Source organism: Pan troglodytes, chromosome 9 (assembly GCF_028858775.2).
Source record: "Pan troglodytes isolate AG18354 chromosome 9, NHGRI_mPanTro3-v2.0_pri, whole genome shotgun sequence".
NCBI classification, from domain to species: domain Eukaryota; kingdom Metazoa; phylum Chordata; class Mammalia; order Primates; family Hominidae; genus Pan; species Pan troglodytes.
Genome location: NC_072407.2, coordinates 9,441,542 through 9,465,812, shown reverse-complemented (window position 1 = coordinate 9,465,812; position 24,271 = coordinate 9,441,542). Strand labels below are relative to the sequence as shown.

Genomic DNA, 24,271 nt, shown 5'->3' with positions numbered 1-24,271 from the left:
ATCAGCAGCACTCATTTGTGAGTATATATAACAAACAATCTTATTTGAAACCAAGAAAAGATTAAGTGTGAGGGATTATTAAGCTTTGTCTAAGTTGAGTGAGCTTATTGGCTACAGGGTTAAGGAATAACAAAAGTAGGCTTCACGGTAACTTCTTTTTGATGTGAGGAATCATACAAGGCAAAGGTGGTTAGATAGCGTGACTTCCGTGTGCTGGATGAAGCTACAATTCTGTTTTCTTTTTGCAAAGAAAATATGGGGCTTTAAGAACACAGTTCTGGAGCCCACTTCCTTCTCCAAAGGAGGCTTGAAAAAAAAATATCCCAGTAGCCTAATTATCCAGCATCAAGACAGATACTGGGGAACAATTTTGAATACAAATAACCTCACAAATTAACCCTGTTAGCAGTCTTCAGAGATACCATTTAAACCAATTTCTACACCAGGACTCAGCAATTACCTCTCCCCTTAATTTCTGATACCCCAGGTCAGGCTCTAGTGACTATGTGAGAATGGAATGAAGGTAATTGAGAGGAAAATAAAGACTAATCTTGTTGGATTCTCTTCCACCACATAGTTGTTGCAAGAGGGTAAATAGAGAAAAGAGGCAAGATATCTGTATCTACAGATTCTGCCGGGTGTATCAACCTCCAACATAAAAGTTCAACTTCCTAGCAAATGTTAACTCTGAAATAAAAACAGTAGTTTTATGTGATGGGTGCTTACATGAATAATTAAGAGTTCTGAGTTGATATCTAGAAGTTCTTGTTAGCTCAGCGCTATTAAGAACACTTTTCCTACAATAGAAATTTTCTTTGGAAGAGGCAGGAGAGGAAACAGACTGACTCTGGGAGTGAATGTGCAGGGTGGGGTCTCCATGACACCTGTAGGTCTCTATACTACCTCTCCTCCTCCTCTCGATGCAGTTCTCTAGGCTCAGTTTTCTCTGTCTTACATCCACCTATGTTCCCTTTCTGCCTTCTTCCTCTCTACTTTGTAGCTCCCACATTTTCAGCTTATATATTAGCCAATCAGTATATTAGTAATATTTTGAAGTCACTGTTCTTACCTAAGTCAGTTTGACAATCAGCATACCAGTCAGTGATCAATGTGTTAATCATAAAGTAATTAAAATTTTATAAATAACCTTACAATCAATATGTCAAACTCTGTCATTGCTTCCAGGGCCATTGGTGTGTTAATACAACACTTAGTAAACAATGTTAGTGTTGGAGTGGGAGTAGAACCGTGTTTTTTACTACAATGAGTTAGAGCCACTAGGTCTGAGAGACTAGTAAAAGAATGTAAACAGTAAAAATTTTGTGCTAAGTTTTATGCTAAAGTCTGGGTGATGCAAAAGAGACATCTGGGGTTTAGTTAGAGAGGGCAAAATAAGAGACAATATAGAAATAGATACAACAAAAGGGTGATGGATATAGGAAGAACGACACAGGAAAACAATAGGATAGGGATGACATACAGCTGCACCCTATGTACCTGAGCAGATGGTGCAGAAATGATCGGTGCTGCCCAGCCAAGCCCAGCCTAAATAAGTTGAACCATGCATTACAGTGAAAAATAAATGTTTAATGTTGTCAGCCACTGATGCTATACAGGGCTTTGTGATGTGACAATTCTGTGATAATAAATGATACAATAATTTACATAAACTCTGTAAATATTAGTTTATTATAGAACTCTATAAACTCAATAAAATATGGATAATAGTAATACTTTGCATTAGTTTTCTATTGTTATACATAAATTACTGCAACTTGAGCTGCTTCAAACATTATTAGTTTATTATATCACATTTCTATAGGTCTGCACTCTCATAGGCTTAACTGAGTTCTCTGCTTAGGGTATCATAAGGTCAAATTCAAAATATCAGGAGGGCTGGGCTCTTATCCAAAGGCTCTGGGGAAGAATTCGCTTCCACGTTCATTCAGATTGTAGTCAGAGCTCAGTTTCTTTTTTTTTCTTTTTCTTTTTTTTTTTTTTTTTTGAGATGGAGTCTCGCTCTGTCACCCAGCCTGGAGTGCAGTGGCACAATCTCTTGCTCCATGCAACCTGCGCCTCCCGGGTTCAAGCAATTCTCCTGCCTCAGCTTCCCGAGTAGCTGGAACTACAGGCAACTGCAACCACACCTGGCTAATTTTTATATTTTTTGGTAGGGATGGAATTTCACCATGTTGGCCAGGCTGGTCTGGAACTCCTGACCTCAGGTGATCCGCCCGCCTTGGCCTCCCAAAGTGCTGGGATTACAGGCTTCAATGAGCCATTGCACCCGGCTGTCAGAGTTCAGTTTCCTACTGCTGAACTCTGAAGTCCCTGTTTGTTTTTGTTTTTGTTTTTTGTTTGTTTGTTTGCAGGCTGTTAGCTAGGATGCCCGTTCTGTACCTAGGGGCTTCTTGCATTCCTTCTTTTGTGACCTCCTTATATTTCAAACCAGCAACTGACCCATGAACCTTTCTCAAATTTTGAATATGTCTGGCTTCCTATTCTTCTACTACTTGGTGAAAACTCTGCTTTTAGGGGCTCATGGAATTAGACTAGGTTCCCCTGAGTAATTTCCTTTTCAATTAACTCAAAGTCAATAGATCAGCAACTTTAATTACATCTGTATAACCCCAAGCATGATATTGTATCATATTCACAGTCCTAGAAATTAGGATAGGAAATCTTATGGTAGAAAGGTTTTTAAAATTATGCCTATCACATCATTTAAAAAATAGCTAGTGAGAGAGGAGACTTTCTTTTCCAATATATGTGTTAGTTTTAAAGTATGTGTGAAATAATTTTTATTCTTAACATTTTTTTGATGAAGCACAATGTCTGAAAGGGTGGTAGAAAGCAGCTGGAGTCGAAACTGAGGATGAAGTCGTATGGTCTAGAGCTGTGCTGTCCAAAACAGTAGCATCTGGTTAGCTTGAGTCAGAATTTTCTGTAAGCGTAAACACTCGATTTTGAAGAATTTGTACCAAAAAAAAAATCGTGGGAACTATCTCATATATGATTTTTATGCTGATTATCTATTAAAATGATAATATTTTTGATATAGTAGCTTAAATAAGACATACTAATATTAATTTTACCACTTTTCTTTTTACTCCTTTTAATGTGACTACCAGAACATTTAACATCACATATTTAGCTCTAATTATATTTCCACCACATAGTGCTGGTCTAGAGAGCTGTTTTGTTTGTTTGTTTCTCCTCAGGTATCCACCATGTCACCCACCATTACTGCTGCCCCTTTTCTCCTCACTGGCTTTCCAGGTCTGGAGAGATTTCATCCTTGGAGTTCTATCTCCTTCTTTGTCATCTATGTCTCTACAGTCCTTGGCAATGGCAGCCTCCTCTTCTTTATCAGAGAAGACTGCACTCTTCATGAGCCCGTGTACTACTCTCTGACTATACTGGCAGCCATAGACCTTGGTGTAACTTTGACAACAATGTCCACTGTCCTTGGTGTTCTCTGGCTAGATCACAGGAAAATGAGCCATGGAGCCTGCTTCCTCCAGGCCTATCTAATCCACTCCCTCTCTATTGTGGAGTCCAGAGTGTTGCTCATCATGGCCCATGACTGTTTTATTGGCATCCATAATCCCCTGAGATACACCTCCATTCTCACCAATGCTAAGGTGGTGAAGATAGATCTGGGGGTTCAAATGAGGGGATTTGTTGTGCTAATTGTGCCCATAATCATCACCCTCTCTGGATTCCCCTACTGTCGATCCCATGTCCTCTCCCATGCTTTCTGCCTGCACCAGATGTGATCAAACTGGCCTGTGCAGACATCACCTTTAATAGACTTTATCCTGTAGTCCTGGTCTCATCAACTGGTTTCTTGGACTTTGTGCTTATCCTTATCTCTTACATTCTGATCCTTAAGAAGGTCATGGGAATTGCCTCAGACAAGGAGCAGACTAAGGCCCTAAATACTTGTATTTCTCACATTAGCTGTGTTCTGGTTTTTAATGTCACTTGATTGGGCTACCACCCTTTCTACCACCCTTTCAGACACTGTGCTTCATCAAAAAAATGTTAAGAATAAAAATTATTTCACACATACTTTAAAACTAACACATGTCACAATGCAAATCAAAACCACAAAGAGATACCATCTCACACCAGTTAGAATGGCAATCATTAAAAAGTCAGGAAACAACAGGTGCTGGAGAGGATGTGGAGAAATAGGAACAATTTTACACTCTTGGTGGGACTGTAAACTAGTTCAACCATTGTGGAAGTCAGTGTGGTGATTCCTCAGGGATCTAGAACTAGAAATACCATTTGACCCAGCCATCCCATTACTGGGTATATACCCAACGGATTATAAATCATGCTGCTATAAAGACACATGCACACGTATGTTTATTGTGGCACTATTCACAATAGCAAAGACTTGGAACCAACCCAAATGTCCAACAACGATAGACTGGATTAAGAAAATGTGGCACATATACACCATGGAATACTATGCAGCCATAAAAAATGAAGAGTTCATGTCATTTGTAGGGACATGGATGAAACTGGAAACCATCATTCTCAGCAAACTATTGCAAGGACAAAAAACCAAGCACTGCATGTTCTCACTCATAGGTGGGAATTGAACAATGAGAACACATGGACACAGGAATGGGAACAACACACTCCGGGGACTGTTGTGAGGTGGGGGGAAGGGGGAGAGAGAGCATTAGGAGATATACCTAATGCTAAGTGACGAGTTAATGGGTGCAGCACACCAACATGGCACATGTATACATATGTAACAAACCTGCACGTTGTGCACATGTACCCTAAAACTTAAAGTATAATAATAATAAAAAAATAAAATACATTATTTTGGATTAACAAAAACCAACAGGCTACCACAGATTCTCTTTGTGTTAAATTTTCTCACATGTTTTGTTATTCTGGCTCTGCTAGAATTCTCTTGATTTGAGTTTGTCATATTTTCTCTTTCCCCATAGCCTGTGTATTTTTTCTTCCTGTATAGAATTAAACTGTACCCCACTTATACAAACACTATATTTGTTACCTTCCTTGTTTTTCAATTATTAGCTTAAATAATATTTCTTTTGAGAAATTTTCCCCTGCCCCAAAGATGCTTTCTATGGGCTCCCTTTAGCATGCTACCATCTATGCAGTAATGATAGTGCTATGAAAATTTGTGGTAACTATTTTCTTTATATTACACACTATTTACATTCTGTGAATAAAGACTATGCTCCTCATTGTGTATCTGGCAAAAAAAAAAAAAAAAAAAAAAAAGGGCAATGAGCTACAAGTAATATAATTTTAAGATAAAAAGCTGAATGTCAGCCGGGCGCAGTGACTCATGCCTGCAATCCCAGCACTTTGGGAGGCCAAGGCGGGTGGATCACGAGGTCAAGAGATCGAGACCATCCTGGCCAATATGGTGAAACCCCGTGTCTACTAAAAATACAAAAATTAGCTGGGTGTGGTGACGCGCTACTGTAGTCCCAGCTTCTCAGGAGGCTGTGGCAGGAGAATCACTTGAACCCGGGAGGTGGAGTTTGCAGTGAGCTGAGATTGTGCTACTGCACTCCAGCCTAGCAACAGAGTGAGACTCTATCTAAAAAAAAAAAAAAAAAAGCTGAATGTCATGAATCTGCATGACTATTAACAGATCCATTGAAGTTCCAGTAGATAAGAACAAATTTTACCAAAGTAACAGGAAAGACAAAAATGCAATTGGAATTCATAAGCTCTAGGACCGGTAGAGGTACATATGATCCCTGAAGACAACCGATATCCCCTAACCCTTTCAAATAAACTAAGTTATGATGCTGAGCCTACTTGGGTCACATAACCAAGCCCTGGTATCCCTATCTTACATCAGCTGGTTTTTGAATTTCAAATTTTCCTCACCCCATTCTTCAGGAAACACCTGAAAATCCCGAGGACATCAGTTGTGGGGCCCTGTTCCTCCCGAACAGAGAAGAGAGGGAAGGGAGATCAAGGGGTCTCCTGAGATGCTAGAAAGATGAAACTCAGGGGAGGTGATTTCCACATGCATAAGCTTTAAAATGAGGCCTCATGAGAGGTCTGTGAGTGAATGATCTGAACTGAGTCCTCAAAGAGGACAGGAATAGGTTCCTATTTTAGCCACAATACTGTGAGTGGGTGAGTGCCAGGAACTTGAATATGGAATGATTCCTCTCTCTTCTGATGTGAGATGCACTCAAGGAAAGCATATAAGAAGGTTTTCCAGAGGTCTGCCTAGAGGTAAAGATCACAGCTGAGGTGGGATATCCTACAGCACAGATTTTTTTTTCTTTTTTGAAAGAGTATTTAAGGAACTGTGATAGATTTAGGTTTTCTAATCTGGGACCCTTGGATTGGCATAAGTATAATTGTTAATGCTCAGAACTGCATGTGTCATTGTGCATTCTTACCATTTTTCTATGTAGATGTTTATAGCTTTTTTTTCAGAGAATATTTCTTCATTCCAAAACAGCTTTGTTATCACTCACCTCCTTTGTTCAGTTATTGGTAAATATATTACATTTATATTTGTAATAGTTCCAGCAATGCAATTCTATTTTTTATTGTAATACATTCATTTTTGAAAATAAGCAGAAAGGAATATGTATGCATAATGTCTTCTATAATGACATGACTATCTTTACTGGTGCTTTTGTCATTTTATGTAGATTCAAATGATCATCTTTGGTCATTTGGTTTCAACTTAGTTGAAATCAACTCAGTTTTTGTTTATCCAGAAAGGGCTTATTTTACGTTTATTTTTTATTGATAACTTTCCTGTTCAGAGGATTCTTTGTTGACAGTTTTTCTCTGAAGAGTAGACAAAAAATTCTGAATCGAGTTGAAAGGCTTAGAAAAGGGCAACCAAATTAAGATCTAAGAAAGCAAATTGGTTTGAAAATGAAATCATATTGATGGCAGATGATAATATATTGGACTGGGTTGGAGAAGGCAGGAGGAATTTAACTTGTGGACAATAGAAATCTGAGAGTTGGGTAGTCCCAACTGTCAGGCCCTCAGGACTGGGGCCAAATGGAGGACTCACTTTTTTGAAGATTAAAGACAATGCGTGAGAGCACAGAGTTCTGAACCTAAACAGGCTGAGCTTCTGCACTCTGCTAAGATCCTGAAATTTATAGAAAGAAAAGTCACCATTTTAACATATAACAATTTAATTTATAAGATCCAAACAACACCCCTTGAAACACACACATGCATGTGTGTCTGTGTGTTTGTTTGAAGAACTGCTCTAAGAGATGGCATGAGTAGTCAGTGGGACTCACTAGAAAAATTCTAGAGACAGGGCCCATCTCCTTAGGAAGGTGCGGCGACACATCTTCCATCCAACTCAGAAGGAAGGCAGAGTAGGAAATGAGAAAATGAGGGAAAGGAGGAATCATATTTTTTCCTCTTTCACTTGTTTATGTAGACTGTGTAATAGATTCACTGTTTACTACATTTTCTTGAGGCTAACAGATCTTTCCTGTCTGTTCCTTCTTCATACTACAAAGTTCCCTCTGTCTCCTTTACTCCCTTGTATCTGGTAACATTCAAGTTATGTTCTCAAACTGAGCATGACAACTTTTTTCCATGGACCTGTATGTATTTATGCATCTTGGTGAGAGTGTTGCTACAAGTATAGGAATCTTATTCATCTAGAAATATATCATCATGTGAAATTCAGGTCAATAGAACATCTAGAATGAAGCTAGAATGAAGCAGGGCTTAGATCTATGATTTTTCTCAAGTTTTCAGCATTATGGATCCTGTTGAGACACTCAAGGGCAATATTCCGCATAAAATTGAAGGGAGAATATTAAGCACTATTATAAACTCATAGGCCATATTGAGAGCTTCTTAAGGGCAGACTGTGCTTATTACATGGTTATTTAGAACTAAACACAGTGCAGTTGTGTGGCATGTGCTCACCAATTCTGTGCTGACTCAAAATAGTCATTTTCCAACTTGTCCCAGATGGTATTGGTGAATGGAGCTCCTACAGGTTGCTTGTATCTTCATATATGATATATCAGTTCAAGGAAAAATCATCACACATCAAGTCAGGACCCCAGATCCTTAGGAAATCACTAAACATTTATGTTCTGAGTTGAGAGCTGCCTATCAATTTCACAGTCATAGCTGCTCCACCTTTATCCAGAAAAGCTAGTTCTTGTGCTTCTAGTATAATTTTCTTAACACTTGTTAATAGCTAAGCCATCTTAATGGAATTTTGCCACATAGTGCAGCCTTGGGAGCATGCACACAGTATGGCTTCATCTCTGGTGACACTGCTTATAGTGGGCCCCAGTTTGATGACAGTATCTAGCTCTCCTAGAAGCCCCACACGCCTGCCTCTGGGTAAATATCAACGGCTTCCCAGTGTTGGGCAGGCTTCTTTTGTGTTTCTTTTTATTCCCAAAATCTCAGACATGATTTACCTTTCATTTTCTTTGAGGTACCATAACCTTCCCTGTCTTACTTTTAATGACCCAAGCTTAGAGATGGAGGGAGATATGACTGTAAACATTTTTTTCTGCTCATAAATATAATAAAAAACTTTCTTTTTTGGTTTCAAGTGTTTTATGGCCAATTTCTCTAAAGACGTTATTGTTTTTTAGGGAAAAGCTCACAAACAATTTAAAAAGTACTTGTGCTCTGGAAATCTAGTTTGATCCTTACACAATTTTTTTAAAGGAATCCCAGATTTTATGGCTTTCTTTTTAAAAATTTCTTTTTATTTTTTAAATTTTTTAAAACTTTATTTAATTAAAAAAAATTTTTAATGTGACTTTCTTCTATGTTTACCCTTCAGAATATGTGTCACCAATTTGTCCTTTCTCTAATCTGCCATTCTCTTCCTCCTATACCTCATTCCGTACATCCTCTTATTCCTCAATCTGTGTTTTTAAGCATGAAGGATCTTTCGAAGGTAGAACAACATTTGTGTAATAATTATAATTCAGTCTTCTATATGAATTCAATGTGATTTAATTTTAGGGATTCCCTAGTGTTGGTGATTTCAGTCTCAGTAAGTTAGTAATCCTGACTCACAGGAGCTGATACAGATGTAGCATCAGAACATTTCCTTATACAATATGAAATGCTTTGTGATTTCTTCTGATTCTGATTTATTTTTGATACTGAGGCCATTTTATGAAGAAAACTGCTAGGTGCTAAAGACTTGCCCCCAGGATTCTGAATTTATCGTTAAATAAGACTGCAGCAGAGCAAGTAATAAGCTTCTTCTTTCTCCCCCACCCCTCTTGGATTGTGGCAACCAAGAAAACAGAAACAGTAGTGATGGCTGGCATCCTTAGGCTGTGGAAACATTATAATTTTACCTGTTACAGAACTGCAACAGTTCCTCAGGAGTTTGGAGTTGATGGAAAAGCAGAGAGAGGTAAGAAGGACAGAAAACCAGCTAAGTATTTAATTATGGGAAATAATGTTGGAAAGGGCAAGTGGCAGAAAGAAAGCCAGTAAATGGTGAAAGAAACATAAAAAAGATAATTGTATGAAGATATTTGGAGAAAATGAGAAAATCAACTGGATGGAAGCATTAAAAGGTTTCTATCTCGAAAGATGGATTAGGTATGAAATGCTTATAGCAGTGATGCCCAGACATTGTTTTGCACTGGAATCACCTGAGGACCTGAAAAAAGCGAATTTGATTCAGAATGTTGGAAGGGGCAGAATCTGAGGCTGCATGCCTAACAAGTCCGCTGCTTGTTAGCTGCATCTAGTCTGTGATCCACAACTCTGGTGGCCAAGCTCAAGTAACTGTTAGAGTGACAAAGCAGTTCATTGGTAGTGATGGTGATGCACGCTATAGTGCATAAAACACTGACATTCGATTTCAAAAAAAAATGAGAAAAATTGCATTAACTGAAAAAACTGTCTTCATCATAATCGTGAAATGTAAAATTACAACAATCATTTCCAAATGGTCAGTAATCACGGCAAGAAAACAACTAAGCCAGATTATTATCCATTTATGTATATTTATGTTATGTGTTTTTGTTATCACTGTTGTTGCAAATATTTATAAGTACCCTCAAAATAGTTGGGGATAATATATTTAAAATTAATGAAAAATTTTTGAATTTGAGAAAAATCAAACCATTAACTCAGTATTTTTTCTAATTAGGGAAAAAACCATAGTCTGTACATGCTATTCTTCTTCAGGAAAATAGTTGCAGAGTCAAATTTATCACCCCAGTTAATCATCTCCAAGCAGGAAGATTGGAGGCTCCTGGTTTCAAGGTTTCAAGAAATCTGATCTTTACCAGTGGATACACTATGTGGCCCAATATTACTGCAGCCCCTTTTTTGCTGACTGGTTTTCCAGGGCTGGAGGCAGCTCATCACTGGATCTCCATCCCCTTCTTTGCTGTTTATGTGTGCATCCTTCTGGGCAATGGCATGCTCCTCTACCTCATCAAGCATGACCACAGTCTTCATGAGCCCATGTACTACTTCCTCACCATGCTGGCAGGCACAGACCTCATGGTGACATTGACCACGATGCCTACTGTAATGGGCATCCTATGGGTGAATCACAGGGAGATTAGCAGTGTGGGCTGCTTCCTGCAGGCTTACTTTATTCACTCCCTTTCTGTTGTGGAATCAGGTTCCCTCCTGGCAATGGCATATGATCGTTTCATTGCCATCCGCAATCCTTTGAGATATGCTTCCATTCTCACCAATACTAGAGTCATAGCGTTAGGAGTGGGAGTGTTTCTAAGGGGTTTTGTATCCATCCTGCCTGTAATTTTGCATCTTTTTTCATTTTCATATTGCAAATCTCATGTTATCACACGTGCTTTCTGCCTCCACCAAGAAATCATGAGACTGGCTTGTGCTGACATAACTTTCAATAGACTTTACCCTGTAATTTTGATCTCTTTAACAATCTTCCTAGACTCTCTGATCATCCTCTTCTCCTATATTCTAATTCTTAATACTGTCATAGGCATTGCCTCTGGTGAAGAGAGAGCCAAAGCCCTCAATACCTGTATCTCCCACATTAGTTGTGTTCTTATCTTCTATGTTACGGTGATGGGTTTGACATTCATTTACAGATTTGGGAAGAATGTGCCAGAGGTTGTCCACATTATCATGAGTTACATCTACTTCCTCTTTCCTCCTTTAATGAACCCTGTCATCTACAGCATCAAAACCAAGCAAATACAATATGGCATTATCCGCCTTTTATCTAAACACAGGTTTAGTAGTTAAACTCGGATCTGGAGAATCAGACACAGATATAAAAATGAAGCCAGAATGAAAAATGAAAGCCTGGAGTTCTTTCTTAGCAAAGAGCAAGGATATATTGGAAGACAATGTTGTCACTCACAAGGACTTAAGTACTTTACCATAGGGTTGGGGGCATATCTTAGGAGATGTCTGGTGACAGAACACTGAATAGACCATATGGAACTGAAAAAGTCTATATTTAAATTCTTCTTTCAAATGCACCTGAAATTAGCCACCTCAGTGAAATTTGAGGAAAAGGCAGAACATATAATCTCTATGAAAAACTTTTGCCTCAGTGTGCACATTTGTGCATACATGTTTATGTGTTTGCATAGGCTCATGCACACAAGTGTAAAAAAAAAGTTGATCATCATTCTCTAGAAATAAATTCTTATTTAAAATTTTCATTATTCTCATGGCAAATATAGTGATAAGAAACTAACATTTTAAATTTACTTTTAAATAAGTAAGTGTTGGTTATCTTTTAACTGTCCTCTACCCTGAGTTAGGGTACTCTCTAGGGCCATGATTTGCATTTAATATTTTCTAAATACAGTCGTAAGTCACTTACAGAGTATTTCAATAAGAGCTTTTTAATTTTCAATACATTCCTTGCAGGATGTCTGGATTTTATAAAAGTATATTTCTTTACCTCATTCTTCTATAAATATTCTTTTGCCCAAAAAAATCTTAGAAGGAAAAACCTAGACAAGCTTCTTGTCAGCTCGTAAAAAAGTAAAAAGTGAGTTTTTAAGAGTATGTTTGCTCTTCAGATGATTTTAACATACTTTTCCCTTGACCTAATAATAGGAAGGGTCAAGGCTCTATTCAAAAATAGAAAATATAGCCATTCTAGAATGAAAAATATGAGACATTGTTACTTCACAAGTTATATATACTTTATATATGTTCAGAGGGAAAAATTAGAAATGGTGATTCTTTTGCCATAAATACTTTCTCTGACATCTACTGTAAAACTCTCTATATTAGGAAGACCAACAATGTTGAGAGAAATGGATTTCAATTCATCCAATGACTAAAAAATTGTGGTGGGAGGAGTTTTTGTATGACTGTGTATTAAAAGCTTCTTTTAGACTGATTTAATTGTGAAACAGGATTTTCATCCACAAATTTCAAAAGGGGAAAACCTATCTCAGAGTATAACATTCAAGTTATTGATGCTGAATATAAACTCAAATCCTAAAAGTCAGTTATCTACCAAAGACTTTCTCTGTTCCTTATTATGTGACCACGAGGTCTATAATACATCTAGGCATCTTAATGGAAAAATCTCATTTCGGATAATTCCCATCTTGATTTGCTATCTTGATGCAGAACCTCTTGTAGCTGAGGAAAGCCTGCCTTTGTTTGCCATCTTTGTAGAACAGAAGCTGTGGGACATCACAAGTTGCTGTGGTAATCACAAGTTGCTGCGATATTATATCCCCATCTGATATCTAAATTTTGAGGATAGGCTATCTGTTTTACAGTGAAACATTTGATGGAAGGACTCTTAGTTTAACTGGCCAAGGCCAGGACTTCAAGCTATAGTTTAATTACCTGCCACATGTGTGAGAAATAAGGAAGTTTCAAACCATGATGGAGCAGCATCACTGGCATGCCTTTTGTGTATATGGTGGGTTGAGGATATGGCAATATTGCAGCCTCACTGAATAGGTATAAGGAGGTGCTTACTTTGGATAAGCAGTGTTGTTTCCAAGATGAAAGAAGCCAAAATTGTTGGGAAATATGTTTATTATTAATGACGTTGTCCTTAAACTGGTTTAGACATTGAATTCTCTGTTCTTGGTGCCTTCATGGTTGTTTAAAGAAAATATTTTTCAAATTGATTCTAAGAGGGTGATCTGAATCCACTAGCATTTTATTTCATTGAGACTTTTCATCTTTTACATAGAAGGAAGCTAAGTTATTAGTGCTCTGAAATATCAACTTTCATGATAAAAGATACACAGTCCCTTCTGAGGGCACAAGCCAATACTTCATTAAACCAAACCAGCTATCACTCTTCTGTCATATTTTTAATAAGGAGGACAGCTCCCTTTAAATTCTCTAAAAACAAAATAATATTCAGCCTTCCCACTTCACCACATGACCTGATTAACCTACTAATGACACTGTACTATGTCAATTATGATATCCCATCTTTACCTATATGTTAATGAAACTGTTAGAAAAGAAAATGATATGAGTAATTTTCTCCAGGATATCCTTTGTGCAAAGCACTTCATTGAAACTGATTCTCTTCATCTTTTCTACAAAGTCAGCATGTAAAACACTCATTAATGTACAATGACCAATCAGTAAATAACTGTTGATTAGTGAATAAAGTCATTATCTTCTTGTGATAACTATGAAAGTCAATGGAACTACTCTCCATTCAGCAAAACTCAGAAATTCAGGTGGCATTACTTACGCTTCTTTCTCTTTAATCTACTACCTTCAATCACTCAGTTCTATTCTAAGTCATAGAATCTCTCTTCTATTCAAGCCTTTCTAATGCTACTGATAACAACTAGTCAAAACCACACCAACACAATTTGACACGTGTATTGTCATATCCCGATACTTCTTTTACCTGTTCTCCCCCTTTTCCAACATGTTTCTCATACTGTAGCCATAGTAACTTTAAACAATAACTACTTGATTATAAGTACTCATCATACCTCTTGTTTTATATTCATTCCCTTATGGTAATGTCAAAATGTTTTACATGATTTGCAAGATATATTGTGATCAGAACCTGCTACTACTACAGATTCATTTTCTCTCAAGCTTTTTTTCATGTATTGTTGTTCAAGATATATTATACTTCCTTAATGTAGATTTTGAATAAAATTATTTTTATTTGAATTTCTAGTATTTAATCTTGCCCCATTACCAATGTACATTTTAAAAATTTTAATTTGTTTACTTTTTTCGTTTTGTGTTTGTTCTTTTCACCTGTACGCAATGATTGCACTAACCCACCAAATACTACTACACTACTAATATAGTAGCATTTAATTCTCAGCTTAAGTAACATTTCTTCCGGAAAATGTTCCCTGATCCCAGAAATTTATTTGATGTGTTTCTCATAGCACACTAATATTCACGTAGTAATGATAGCGTTGTATGAATTCATGGTAAATATTTTCTTTCTAGTGCCTGCTTGGGTTTTAAATTTCAATAAAAAGAACAAGTCCTAGGTATTTCATTTTCTTTGTGGCTGTTCTTAATGGGATTGTGTTCTCGATTTGACTCTCAGCCTGGGCCTTATTGGTGTATGGAAATGCTACTGATTTTTGTATGTGATTTTGTATCCTGAAACCTTGCTAAAATTGTTTATCAGTTCTAGCAGCCTTTTGGAAGAATCTGTAGGATTTTCTAAGTATAGAGTCATATCATCAGCAAAGAGAGATAGTTTGGCTTATTGTCCTATTTTGATGCCATTTATTTCTTTCTCTCGCCTGATTGCCCTGGTTAGGACTTCCAATTTTATGTTCACTAGGAGTGGTGAGAATGGGAATCCTTGTCTTGTTGCAGTTTTCAAGGAGAATAGTTCCAGCTTTTGCCCATTCAGTATGGTTTTGGTTATGGGTTTTTCATACATGGCTTTTATTCTTTTGAGGTATGTTCCTTTGATGCCTAGTCTGTTGGAGGTTTTTATCATGAAGGGATGTTGAATTTTATCGAAAGGTTTTTCTCAGTCTATTGAGATGATCATATGTTTTGTGGGAGGTGAAAGATCTCTACAAGGAGAACTACAAAACACTGCTGAAAGAAATCAGAAACAACACAAATAAATAAATAAAAGCTTTCCAGGCTCATGGATTGGAATAATCAATATGAATTTAAATGGCCATACTGCTCAAAGCAATTTAGACATTCATTGCAATTTCTATCCAATTACCAATGTCATTCTTCACAGTATTAGAAAAACTAGTTTAAAATTCATATGGAACCAAAAAGAGCCTGAACAGGCAAAGCAATCTTAAGCAGAAAGAACAAAATTGGAAGCACCACACCACCTGACTTGAAACTACAGGCCAGGCACGGTGGCTCACGCCTGTAACTCTAGCACTTTAGGGGGCTGAGGTGGGTGTATCACCTGAGGTCAGGAGTTCAAGACCAGCCTGGTCAACATGGTGAAACACTGTCTCTACTAAAAATACAAAATTAGCTGGCTGTGGTGGTGGGGGCTCTAATCCCAGCTACTCGGAAGGCTGAGGCAGGAGAATTGCTTGAACTCTGGAGGCAGACGGTGCAGTGAGCCAAGATCACACCACTGCACTCCAGCCTGGGTGACAGAGTGAAACTCTGAAAAAATAAAAAAAGAAAGAAAAGAAAGAAAGAGAGGGAAGAAAGGAAAGAAACTACATTATAAGGCCACAGTACCCCAAACAGCATGATATTGTTACAAAAATAGACACATTGACTAAGGAAACACAATAGAAAACTCAAAAATAAACCTACATAGTTACAACCATCTGATCTTCAACAACACTGACAAAAACAAGCAGCGGTAAAAGGACTACCTATCCAATAAACTGTGCTGGAATACGTGGCTAGCCATATGCAGAAGAATGAAACTAGACCCTTACCTTACACCATTTAGAGAAATCAACTGAAAATGAATTCAAAACTTAAATGTAAGATCTCAAATCTTACCTGCATTGGCAATGCATTTTTGGCTAAGCCCCCAAAAGCAATTACAATGCAAAGAAAAATTCACAAGTGGAACCTAATTAAACTAAAGAGCTTCACTATTCACAATAACAAAGACTTGGAACCAACCCAAATGTCCAACAATGATAGACTGGATTAAGAAAATGTGGCACATATACACCATGGAATACTATGCAGCCATAAAAAATGATGAGTTCATGTCCTTTGTAGGGACATGGATGAAGCTGGAAACCATCATTCTCAGCAAACTATCACAAGGACAAAAAACCAAATACCACATGTTCTCACTTATAGGTGGGAATTGAACAATGAGAACACTTGGACAGAGGAAGGGGAACATCACACACCAGGGCCTGTTGTGGGGTGGGGGGGGGTGGGGAGGGATAGCATTAGGAGATATACCTAATGTAAATGATGAGTTAATGGGTGCAGCACACCAACATGGCACATGTACACATATGTAACAAACCTGCACGTTGCGCACATGTACCCTAGAACTTAAAGTATAATAATAATAATAAAAAGAACTTCTGTGCAGCAAAAGAAACTATCAACAGAGTAAACCGACAATCTACAGGATAGGAGAGACTATTCACAAACTGTGCATCTGGAAAAGGCCTAATATTCAGAATCTATAAGGAATTCGAACATATTAGCAAGCAAAAAGCAAACAATTCCATTTAAAAATGGGCAAAATCCACAAACAGACTCTTCTCAAGAGAAACATACAGGCAGCCAACAAATATATACAAAAATGATCATCATCACTAATGAGAGAAATGCAAATCAAAACCACAAGAGATACTATCTCATACCAGTCAGAATAGCTATTTTTAAAAAGTCAAAAAACAGATTCTCATGAGGCTATGGAGAAAAGGGAACACTTATACAATGATGATGGGGATGTAAATTAGTTCAACCACTGCAGAAAACAGTTTGGAGAGTCTTCAAAGAACTTTAAGCAGAGCTACAATTTGACACAGCAATCCCGCTACTGGGTATATATCCATACGAAAATAGAGCATTAGACCAACTAGACACATGCACTTGCATGTTCATTGTAATGCTGTTTAGAATATCAAATACAAATAACTGGCCTAGGTGTCTATCAAAGGCGGACGGGATAAAGAAACTGTGGTACATATACACCACCACTATGTGGCAATAAGAACAAATGAAATCATGTCCTTTTCAGCAACATGGGTGGAGCTGGAGGCTATAATCCTAAGCAAATTAACACAAGAACACAAAAGCAAATACCATATATTCTCATTTATAAGTGGAAGCTAAACACTGAGTACACGTGGATATAAACATGGGAACAATAGCCACTGCAAACTACTACAAGGGGCAGGGAGAGATGCGGGAGAGGGTTAAAAAATCTATTGGGTAGTATGCTCACCACTGCATGCAATATATCCATGTAAAAAACCTGCACAAGTACCCACTGTATCTAAAGTAAATGTTGAAAATTTAAAAGAAAAAACAAATAAATAAAAACAAGTCTATCCTGAACCTGGTATGAAATGGGCAGGGATTTTTATATAAACAAAGTTATTTTAAGACAAAATATAATAGGCCCTTCATTTACTTGGCTGTTAATAGATCCATTGAGGTTCCTGTGGATCAGAACTGATTTTCCCAAAGTATCAGAAAAGACAACAATGCAATTGAAATCCATAAACTCCAGGACAAAGACACATGTGACCCTGCATTCAATTAGTATCTCTCTGGTCCTTGAGACAGACAATGCAAAGTACACACATGGATATACTGTGTACTGATGCTTAGGGTCCTGAAGGGTCACATAATTAAGTCCTGGCATCCCAATGTAGAGGTGGCATTGGAGTATGCAGCTTTTCTCACCCATCCTTGGAGAACTACCTGAAAGTTCCGAGGACATTGGTTGAGCATCCCTGCTTCTCCCAGACAGAGGAGGGAGGGGAGATCAAGGGTTCTTCTGAGTATTTGGAAAAAGGAAACTCTGGGGAAGTGATTTCCACATACATAAACTCTCTAATTTGGCCTCTTGAATAGTCTTTGAGAAGTGAGTGTCTGAACTGAGTCTTCAAATAGAGCAGGAATGGGTCCTTATTCCAGCAAGAAAATGACAGCATAGGTGAGTGCCAGGAACAGGAATAAGGAATGATTCCTCTTCCCTCTTATGTTAGATGCAGCGAAGAGAAGATAGGAAGATTTTCAGAGGTCTGCATAGGAGAACATACTCCATCTGGGATGACCAACACCTAAAGCACAGACTTTTTCATCTCAACACATGTTTCAAGGCAGGCTTGAAGTTTCAAATGTGGTGCTCATGGATTAGCTTCAGGAAAACGTGTGAATATTTTTAGACTAAATGTGACGTCACCTGCTTTTGTCCATTTTTCTCCACAGAGGGCTCATGGCTTTTGTTAGAATTCCATAAAACATTAACATTCTATTTCAAAACTAAACAAAGAAAAGTTTTCTAACAAAACACCATGTCTGTATCATGATTGTGAAACATAAAATAAAAATCAAGTTTAAACGTATCCAAATATGCAATTAAGCTAAGCAGCAGGTTAACTATGTACAATTATTATCTAATTGCATATATTTGCCTTCTTTTTTGTTACTATTGGTTCAAACATTGTGCAGCAAGCACACCACAGAGGGGCATGATGCATTTTTTAAAATGTGTTTTTTAGATTAAGAATGCTTAACTACTTAATTATTCATAACTGAAGAAATGATCATCATTCCTTATCTCTAGCACAGTCTATAAATGTATTGCTCTTCTATAAGAAAATTATTGCACATTCATGCATGTACCAATAAATTATTGCTAAATATGAATATTAGGATTGAGGCTGCAGAAATACAGTTTCACAAGAAGGTAGTAAAAACTGATAAAGCAGGGATTTCAGTGTAATAGTTTCTATAAAGCTACTTGCCACTTGTGAACACACAATGCGGCTCCTTTTTTGCTGCCTGGCTTTTCAGTACTGGAGGCAGCTCATCACTGGATCTCCATCCCCTTCTCTGCTGTTTATGTGTGCGTCCTTCTTGGCAATGGCAAGCTCCTCTACCTCATCAAGCATGACCACAGTCTTCACGAACCCATGTACTGTTTCCTTGCCACACTGAGGCAAGACCTCATGGTGAAATTGACCATGATGCCCACTGTAATGGGCGTCTTGTGGATGAATCACCAAGAGGTTATCCATGGGGCCTGCTTCTTGCAGGTTTACATTATCCACTCCCATTATCCACTTGCAGAATCAGGTATTCTCCTGTCAATGGCCTATGACCGTTTCATTATCAACCACATGCTTCTCAGGTATAACTCTATTTCTACTAAATCTTGGGTGATGAAGATAGAACTGTGGCTACTTATGAGGGACTTTTTATCCCTCGTGCCTCCAATTCTGCCACTCCATTGCTTCCCATATTGTCATTCCCATGTTCTCTTCCACACCTTTTTTCTCCATCAAGATGTCCCGAAACTTGCCTGTGCTGATATTACATTCAATCACTTATACCCAGCTATTCTGGTTGCTTTGATTTTCTTCCTAGACGCTCTGATCATTGTCTTTTCTTATATCCTGATCCTTAAAACAGTTATAGGTATTGCCTCCAGAAAAGAGCAAGCCAAAGCTGTCAACATGTGTGTCTCCCATATCAGCTGTGTCTTGGTATTTCACATCACCGTTATCAGAGAGACTTTCATTCACAGGTTTGGGAAACATGCACCACATGTGGTGCACATTACCGTGAGCTAATGACTCATTTCTTTTTCCTCCATTCATGAACCCTATTATATACAGCATCAAACCAAGCAGATCCAAAGAAGCATTGTTCGCCTATTTTCTGGGCACAGAATGGCTTGAGCCCTTTTTTCAGAATTTTGTGATCTTCATGATTTCTGGGCCTTTTGAGTAATTGGAAAGGAGCTTATTTTATACCCAATATCTCTTGTATCAGTGTTAGATAGGCTTTAATTATTATCTAAAGTGAAAAGCTACATGGAACAATAATACAATGAATGTATCCATCAATTGATCAATTGATAAATACATAAATATATGTATAAATGTATTCATATGTAGATGTAAAGCTTTATCGAGGGAGATATATCTATAATTTACCTATCTATTGAGAGATACTAGGAAAGTGGAATACTATTGAATATGGAGATAAAATATATAGATAAATACCCTAATAATTGGGGAAAATATGGTTATTCATAACCTGTATTCATAAGAACTGTAAGTACCATTTTAGAAAAGTCAAGTGGCCAGTCTAGTTCAACCAAAGCCTACAGAAGGAAAAATGTGCAATTGCAGATCTAGTTTTGGCCATATAAAGATGAATTATAGCATGTGGATTGAGGTCATGGAACTCTACTATAATCTCAAAACTATTTCAGGGTAGATTTTCCTTTTTTTTTTTAAAAAAAAAAAAAAAGATTTTATTTTCCTTCAACTTATTAGGTAGGTGCAAAGGTAATTGCAGTTCACAGAAATTACTTTTGTACCAACATAATATATTTTAAATTCCAGGGCACATGTGCAGGATGTGCAGGTTTATTACATAGGTAAATGTGTGCCATGCAGGTTTGCTGCATTCATTAGCTATTCTTCCTGGTGCTCTCCCTCTCCTCCCCACCCACTACCGGACAGGCCCCTGTGTGTGTTGTTCCCCACAAGTGTCCATGTGTTCTCACTGTTCAGCTCCCATTTCTGTGTGAGAACATGCGTGTTTGGTTTTCTGTTCCTGTGTTAGTTTGATGAGGATAATGGCTTCCAGCTCCATTCATGTCCCTGCAAGGAACACAATCCTTTTCCTTTTTATGTCTGTATAGTATTCCATGGTATATATGTACCACGTTTTCTTTATCCACTCTATCACTGATGGACATTTGGGTTGATTCCACGTCTTGGCTATTATGAATAATGCTGCAATGAACATAAGCATGCATGTATTTTTATAGTAGATTGATTTATATTCCTTTGGGTATATACCCAGTAATGAGATTGCTGAGTCAAGTGGTATTTCTGCTTCTACATCTTTGAGGAAAGGCCACACTCTCTTCCACAATGTTTGAACTAATTTACTCTCCCGTTAACAGTGTAAAAGCATTCCATTCCTTTCTCTCTGCAACCTTGCCAGCAACTGTTGTTTCTTGACTTTTTAATAATTGCCATTCTGACTGGCGTGAGATGGTATCTCATTGTGGTTTTGATTTGCATTTTTCTAATGACCAGTAAGGCTGAGCTTTTTTTTTTTCTTATGTTTATTAGAAGCATGAATGTCTTCTTTAGAGAAGTGTCTATTCATGTCATTCCCCACTTTTTAATGGGGTTGTTTTTTTCTTGTAAATTTGTTTTAGTTCCTCATAGACTCCGGATATTAGACTTTTGTCAGATGGAGAAATTGCAAAAATTTTCTTCTATTCTGTAGGTTGTCTGTTATCTCTGATCATAGTTTCTTTTGCTGTGCAGAAGCTCTTTAATTAGATCCCATTTGTCAATTTTTTTTTTTTGCAATTGCTTTTGGTGTCTTGAGTTTTCTTTCAAAATGATACAATGTCCTCTATAAAGTTTTACAGTAGAGACTCTCTAAATTCATAAATTTCCTATTTGTTCATTTCATGAGTTAATGTATTTCTTTTGATCTTGTGTTCTCTCTAAATGCTGGATAAAAACATTTCTGATACGTCCAATAGATGAAATATAATCTGATATTTTCCTTTTTGTATATTCAATTTATTTTTTATTCTAATAAATCACAAGTGATCTCAATTTGTTGCAGCAACTTGGAAATCTCACTAGGATTTATTTGATCATATATTTTGCTAATTTTCATCCTTTTATAATTGATTTTAAGAAGTTTATTATGTATTATCTCTAGTGTTTTATTTTTAGTGAACGTATTTTCCCAGTTTTCTGTTTGTCTTGCTATATACACAATTTAAAAGCTTACATATACATTATTTTATTATTTACTTTATCTACTGAAGTATTGGAGCCATACTATCAAAGCCCTTGCTGACTTCAGGTTTATTTATATCTTTTTCTTATACTTTTGCCTAATTTATTTGTACATATCCTATGTTTAAAAGGGTTTGTGTTTGGAGGAGAGTAGGACTTTAAATCATTCCTCATGTGCCTATTTTCGTGGAAACACCACTAATATTTAATCATTCCTTTGGTTAATTTTTTAAGGGCACTATTATGGGTCACCTTGCTAAGCAAAAATGATATAAGAGAGCAAACAGACAAACTTTTCTTCTTAAAGTCTTCAAATAAGTGGGGACTCAAAGAATAAAAGAAATCCAAATTTAAAACAAGTGCTGTGATTAATCATAAAGCAGAAAGAAGACACTGAATGGAGAGTGTGGGTCTCAAAAAAGGCTTGAGGTTATGGCTTGAAATAAGGATAAGATTCCCTGAGAAAGTGTCCCTTCAGCTGAGACCTGAAAATGGATTAGAAGCTAACTGGTGAAAATACAGACAAGAATATTCTAAGACTGAAGGAGTGTGTGTGGAGACCTCAGCTAGGTTGGTTTATATTAGGGAAGGTGGCTACTGGAAGAGGGTGTTTGCTTTGAGAAGAGGCTGAAGAGGGAAGAAATGGCCTTATTGATCATCATAAGAGTTTGAGTCTCTACTCGGAGTCATGGAAAGCTACTGAAAGAAGCTGCATAATTCATTGATGTTTTAAAATTACTTCAATATTATTTATAAAATGGAATTGAGGGAGGCAGGGAAAGGGCAGAATATGAGAGTAATTTGAAGAAAGATAATAGTAACTCAATTTAGGAAAGTGGAAATGGTAATGGAGAGATATGACAAATATTTAAGGTCTAAATATAATAAGGTTTACAGGTTATTTAGAAAAGCAGAGGAAAGAAAGAGTTGGAAAGGAGCAAAAATCACCATCAATTTCTGACATGTTCTTGGAAGAAAGGCAGTGCCAAAAGAAAGGCAGTCACTGATTATGTATTGTCTATAAATAAGAAGAATCATTATAATTTTTTAAAGTTGTGGGACACTGAGAATGAGTCAAAATAATAAACGTGATTTAAGAAAGCAATTGAAGGAAGTATTTCAAACTGTAGAACTAGACTTTTAAAAACAAAATATTAGCTTAATAATTAAAAAAATCATTCATTCAAATCATTTCAGTATGTATTTCTTTTTGCCTGATCATGAGGAGTCATAGTAAAGGCAAGACATATGTCAGAAAATGATGAGAATTTACAGATGCAAGACAACAGAAACAAACTGAAGCAGACGACACCCAAAGAAGGTCAGAGAATAAGTGAAACAGTGGCTCACTATCCTAGGAGAAAGCAGGATAGCTCCGGGTTTTTCTTGGGTGTCATTCACTGAAGTAGACCCAGTTTTAAAATAGCAGTCCAAAAAATACTGCCAAATGTGAGATAATATATCAATTATATGATGCAACTGGTTAGAGCCAGATAATCTGATACAAACATAAATAGGAAGATGGATTAACTAAATTCTGAATTACCAGATGAGTAAATAACAAGAATTTATTGAAAAATGAAGTTTTTTCATGAGTGCTTATGTTAGTTACCCTAGATTGGCGGCATGCCTTCACAGATGTCCAATCATAGATATTTGAGGAGGACCATATGGAACTGAAAATAATCTATGCTTGATTCTTTCTCTCAAGTGAAATTGTTGAGTCAACCATCCTATTCTATTTATTAAAATCAAATAAATGGTCTTTAAGATATAAGAGACTTTATCCTAGTATGTATATATATAGTTGTGTTTGCATGTGTGTGTGGACACCTGCACATGTGGAATAAATCTTTTAATATTTTATCTTAGAAATAATTTTTAACCTCAAACTCTTGTTTTTAAACCTTTCACAATAAATTTAATGAATTGAAATACATTTATTGTTTTATTTTTACAGTGGTAATATATACAATTTGCCACTTTAGCCTTTTTATAATGTATAATGCAGTGGCACTTATTACATTTGCCATGTTGTGCAATCACCACCACTATTTCTAAAATTTTGTATTACACCAAATAAAAACTCTGTATTGATTAATCAGTTACTCCCCAATCCATGTTCTTCCTATACTCTGGTAACTTCTAATCTACTTTTTGTCTCTATGAATTTGCCTATTCTAGATAGCTCATGTAAGTGAAATCAGACAATGTTCTTTTGCGTATGACTTATTGCACTTAGGATAGTCTTTTAAGGTTTATTCATGTTGTAGCATGTGTCAGACCTACTTTTTATAGATAAATAATATTCTATCATATGTATAAGACATTTTGTTTATATA

At 36.8% G+C, this 24,271-nt stretch overlaps 2 protein-coding genes and 2 pseudogenes across 2 annotated transcripts in view; all 4 read left to right on the top strand.

The window, feature by feature from the left end:
* HBE1 (hemoglobin subunit epsilon 1) overlaps positions 1–24,271 on the top strand; it is a 254,659-nt gene that overhangs the window by 188,760 nt on the left and 41,628 nt on the right. The gene's annotated exons all lie outside the window — the stretch shown is intronic.
* Positions 3,231–4,051, top strand: LOC107967269 (olfactory receptor 51B2-like; annotated as a pseudogene).
* Positions 10,315–11,397, top strand: LOC745965 (olfactory receptor 51B2). The gene has a single exon (XM_001162165.6). It carries the CDS (start codon positions 10,315–10,317, stop codon positions 11,251–11,253), a length of 939 nt encoding a protein of 312 aa, XP_001162165.3. The 3' UTR covers positions 11,254–11,397.
* On the top strand, positions 18,900–19,826 carry LOC104008442 (olfactory receptor 51B2-like; annotated as a pseudogene).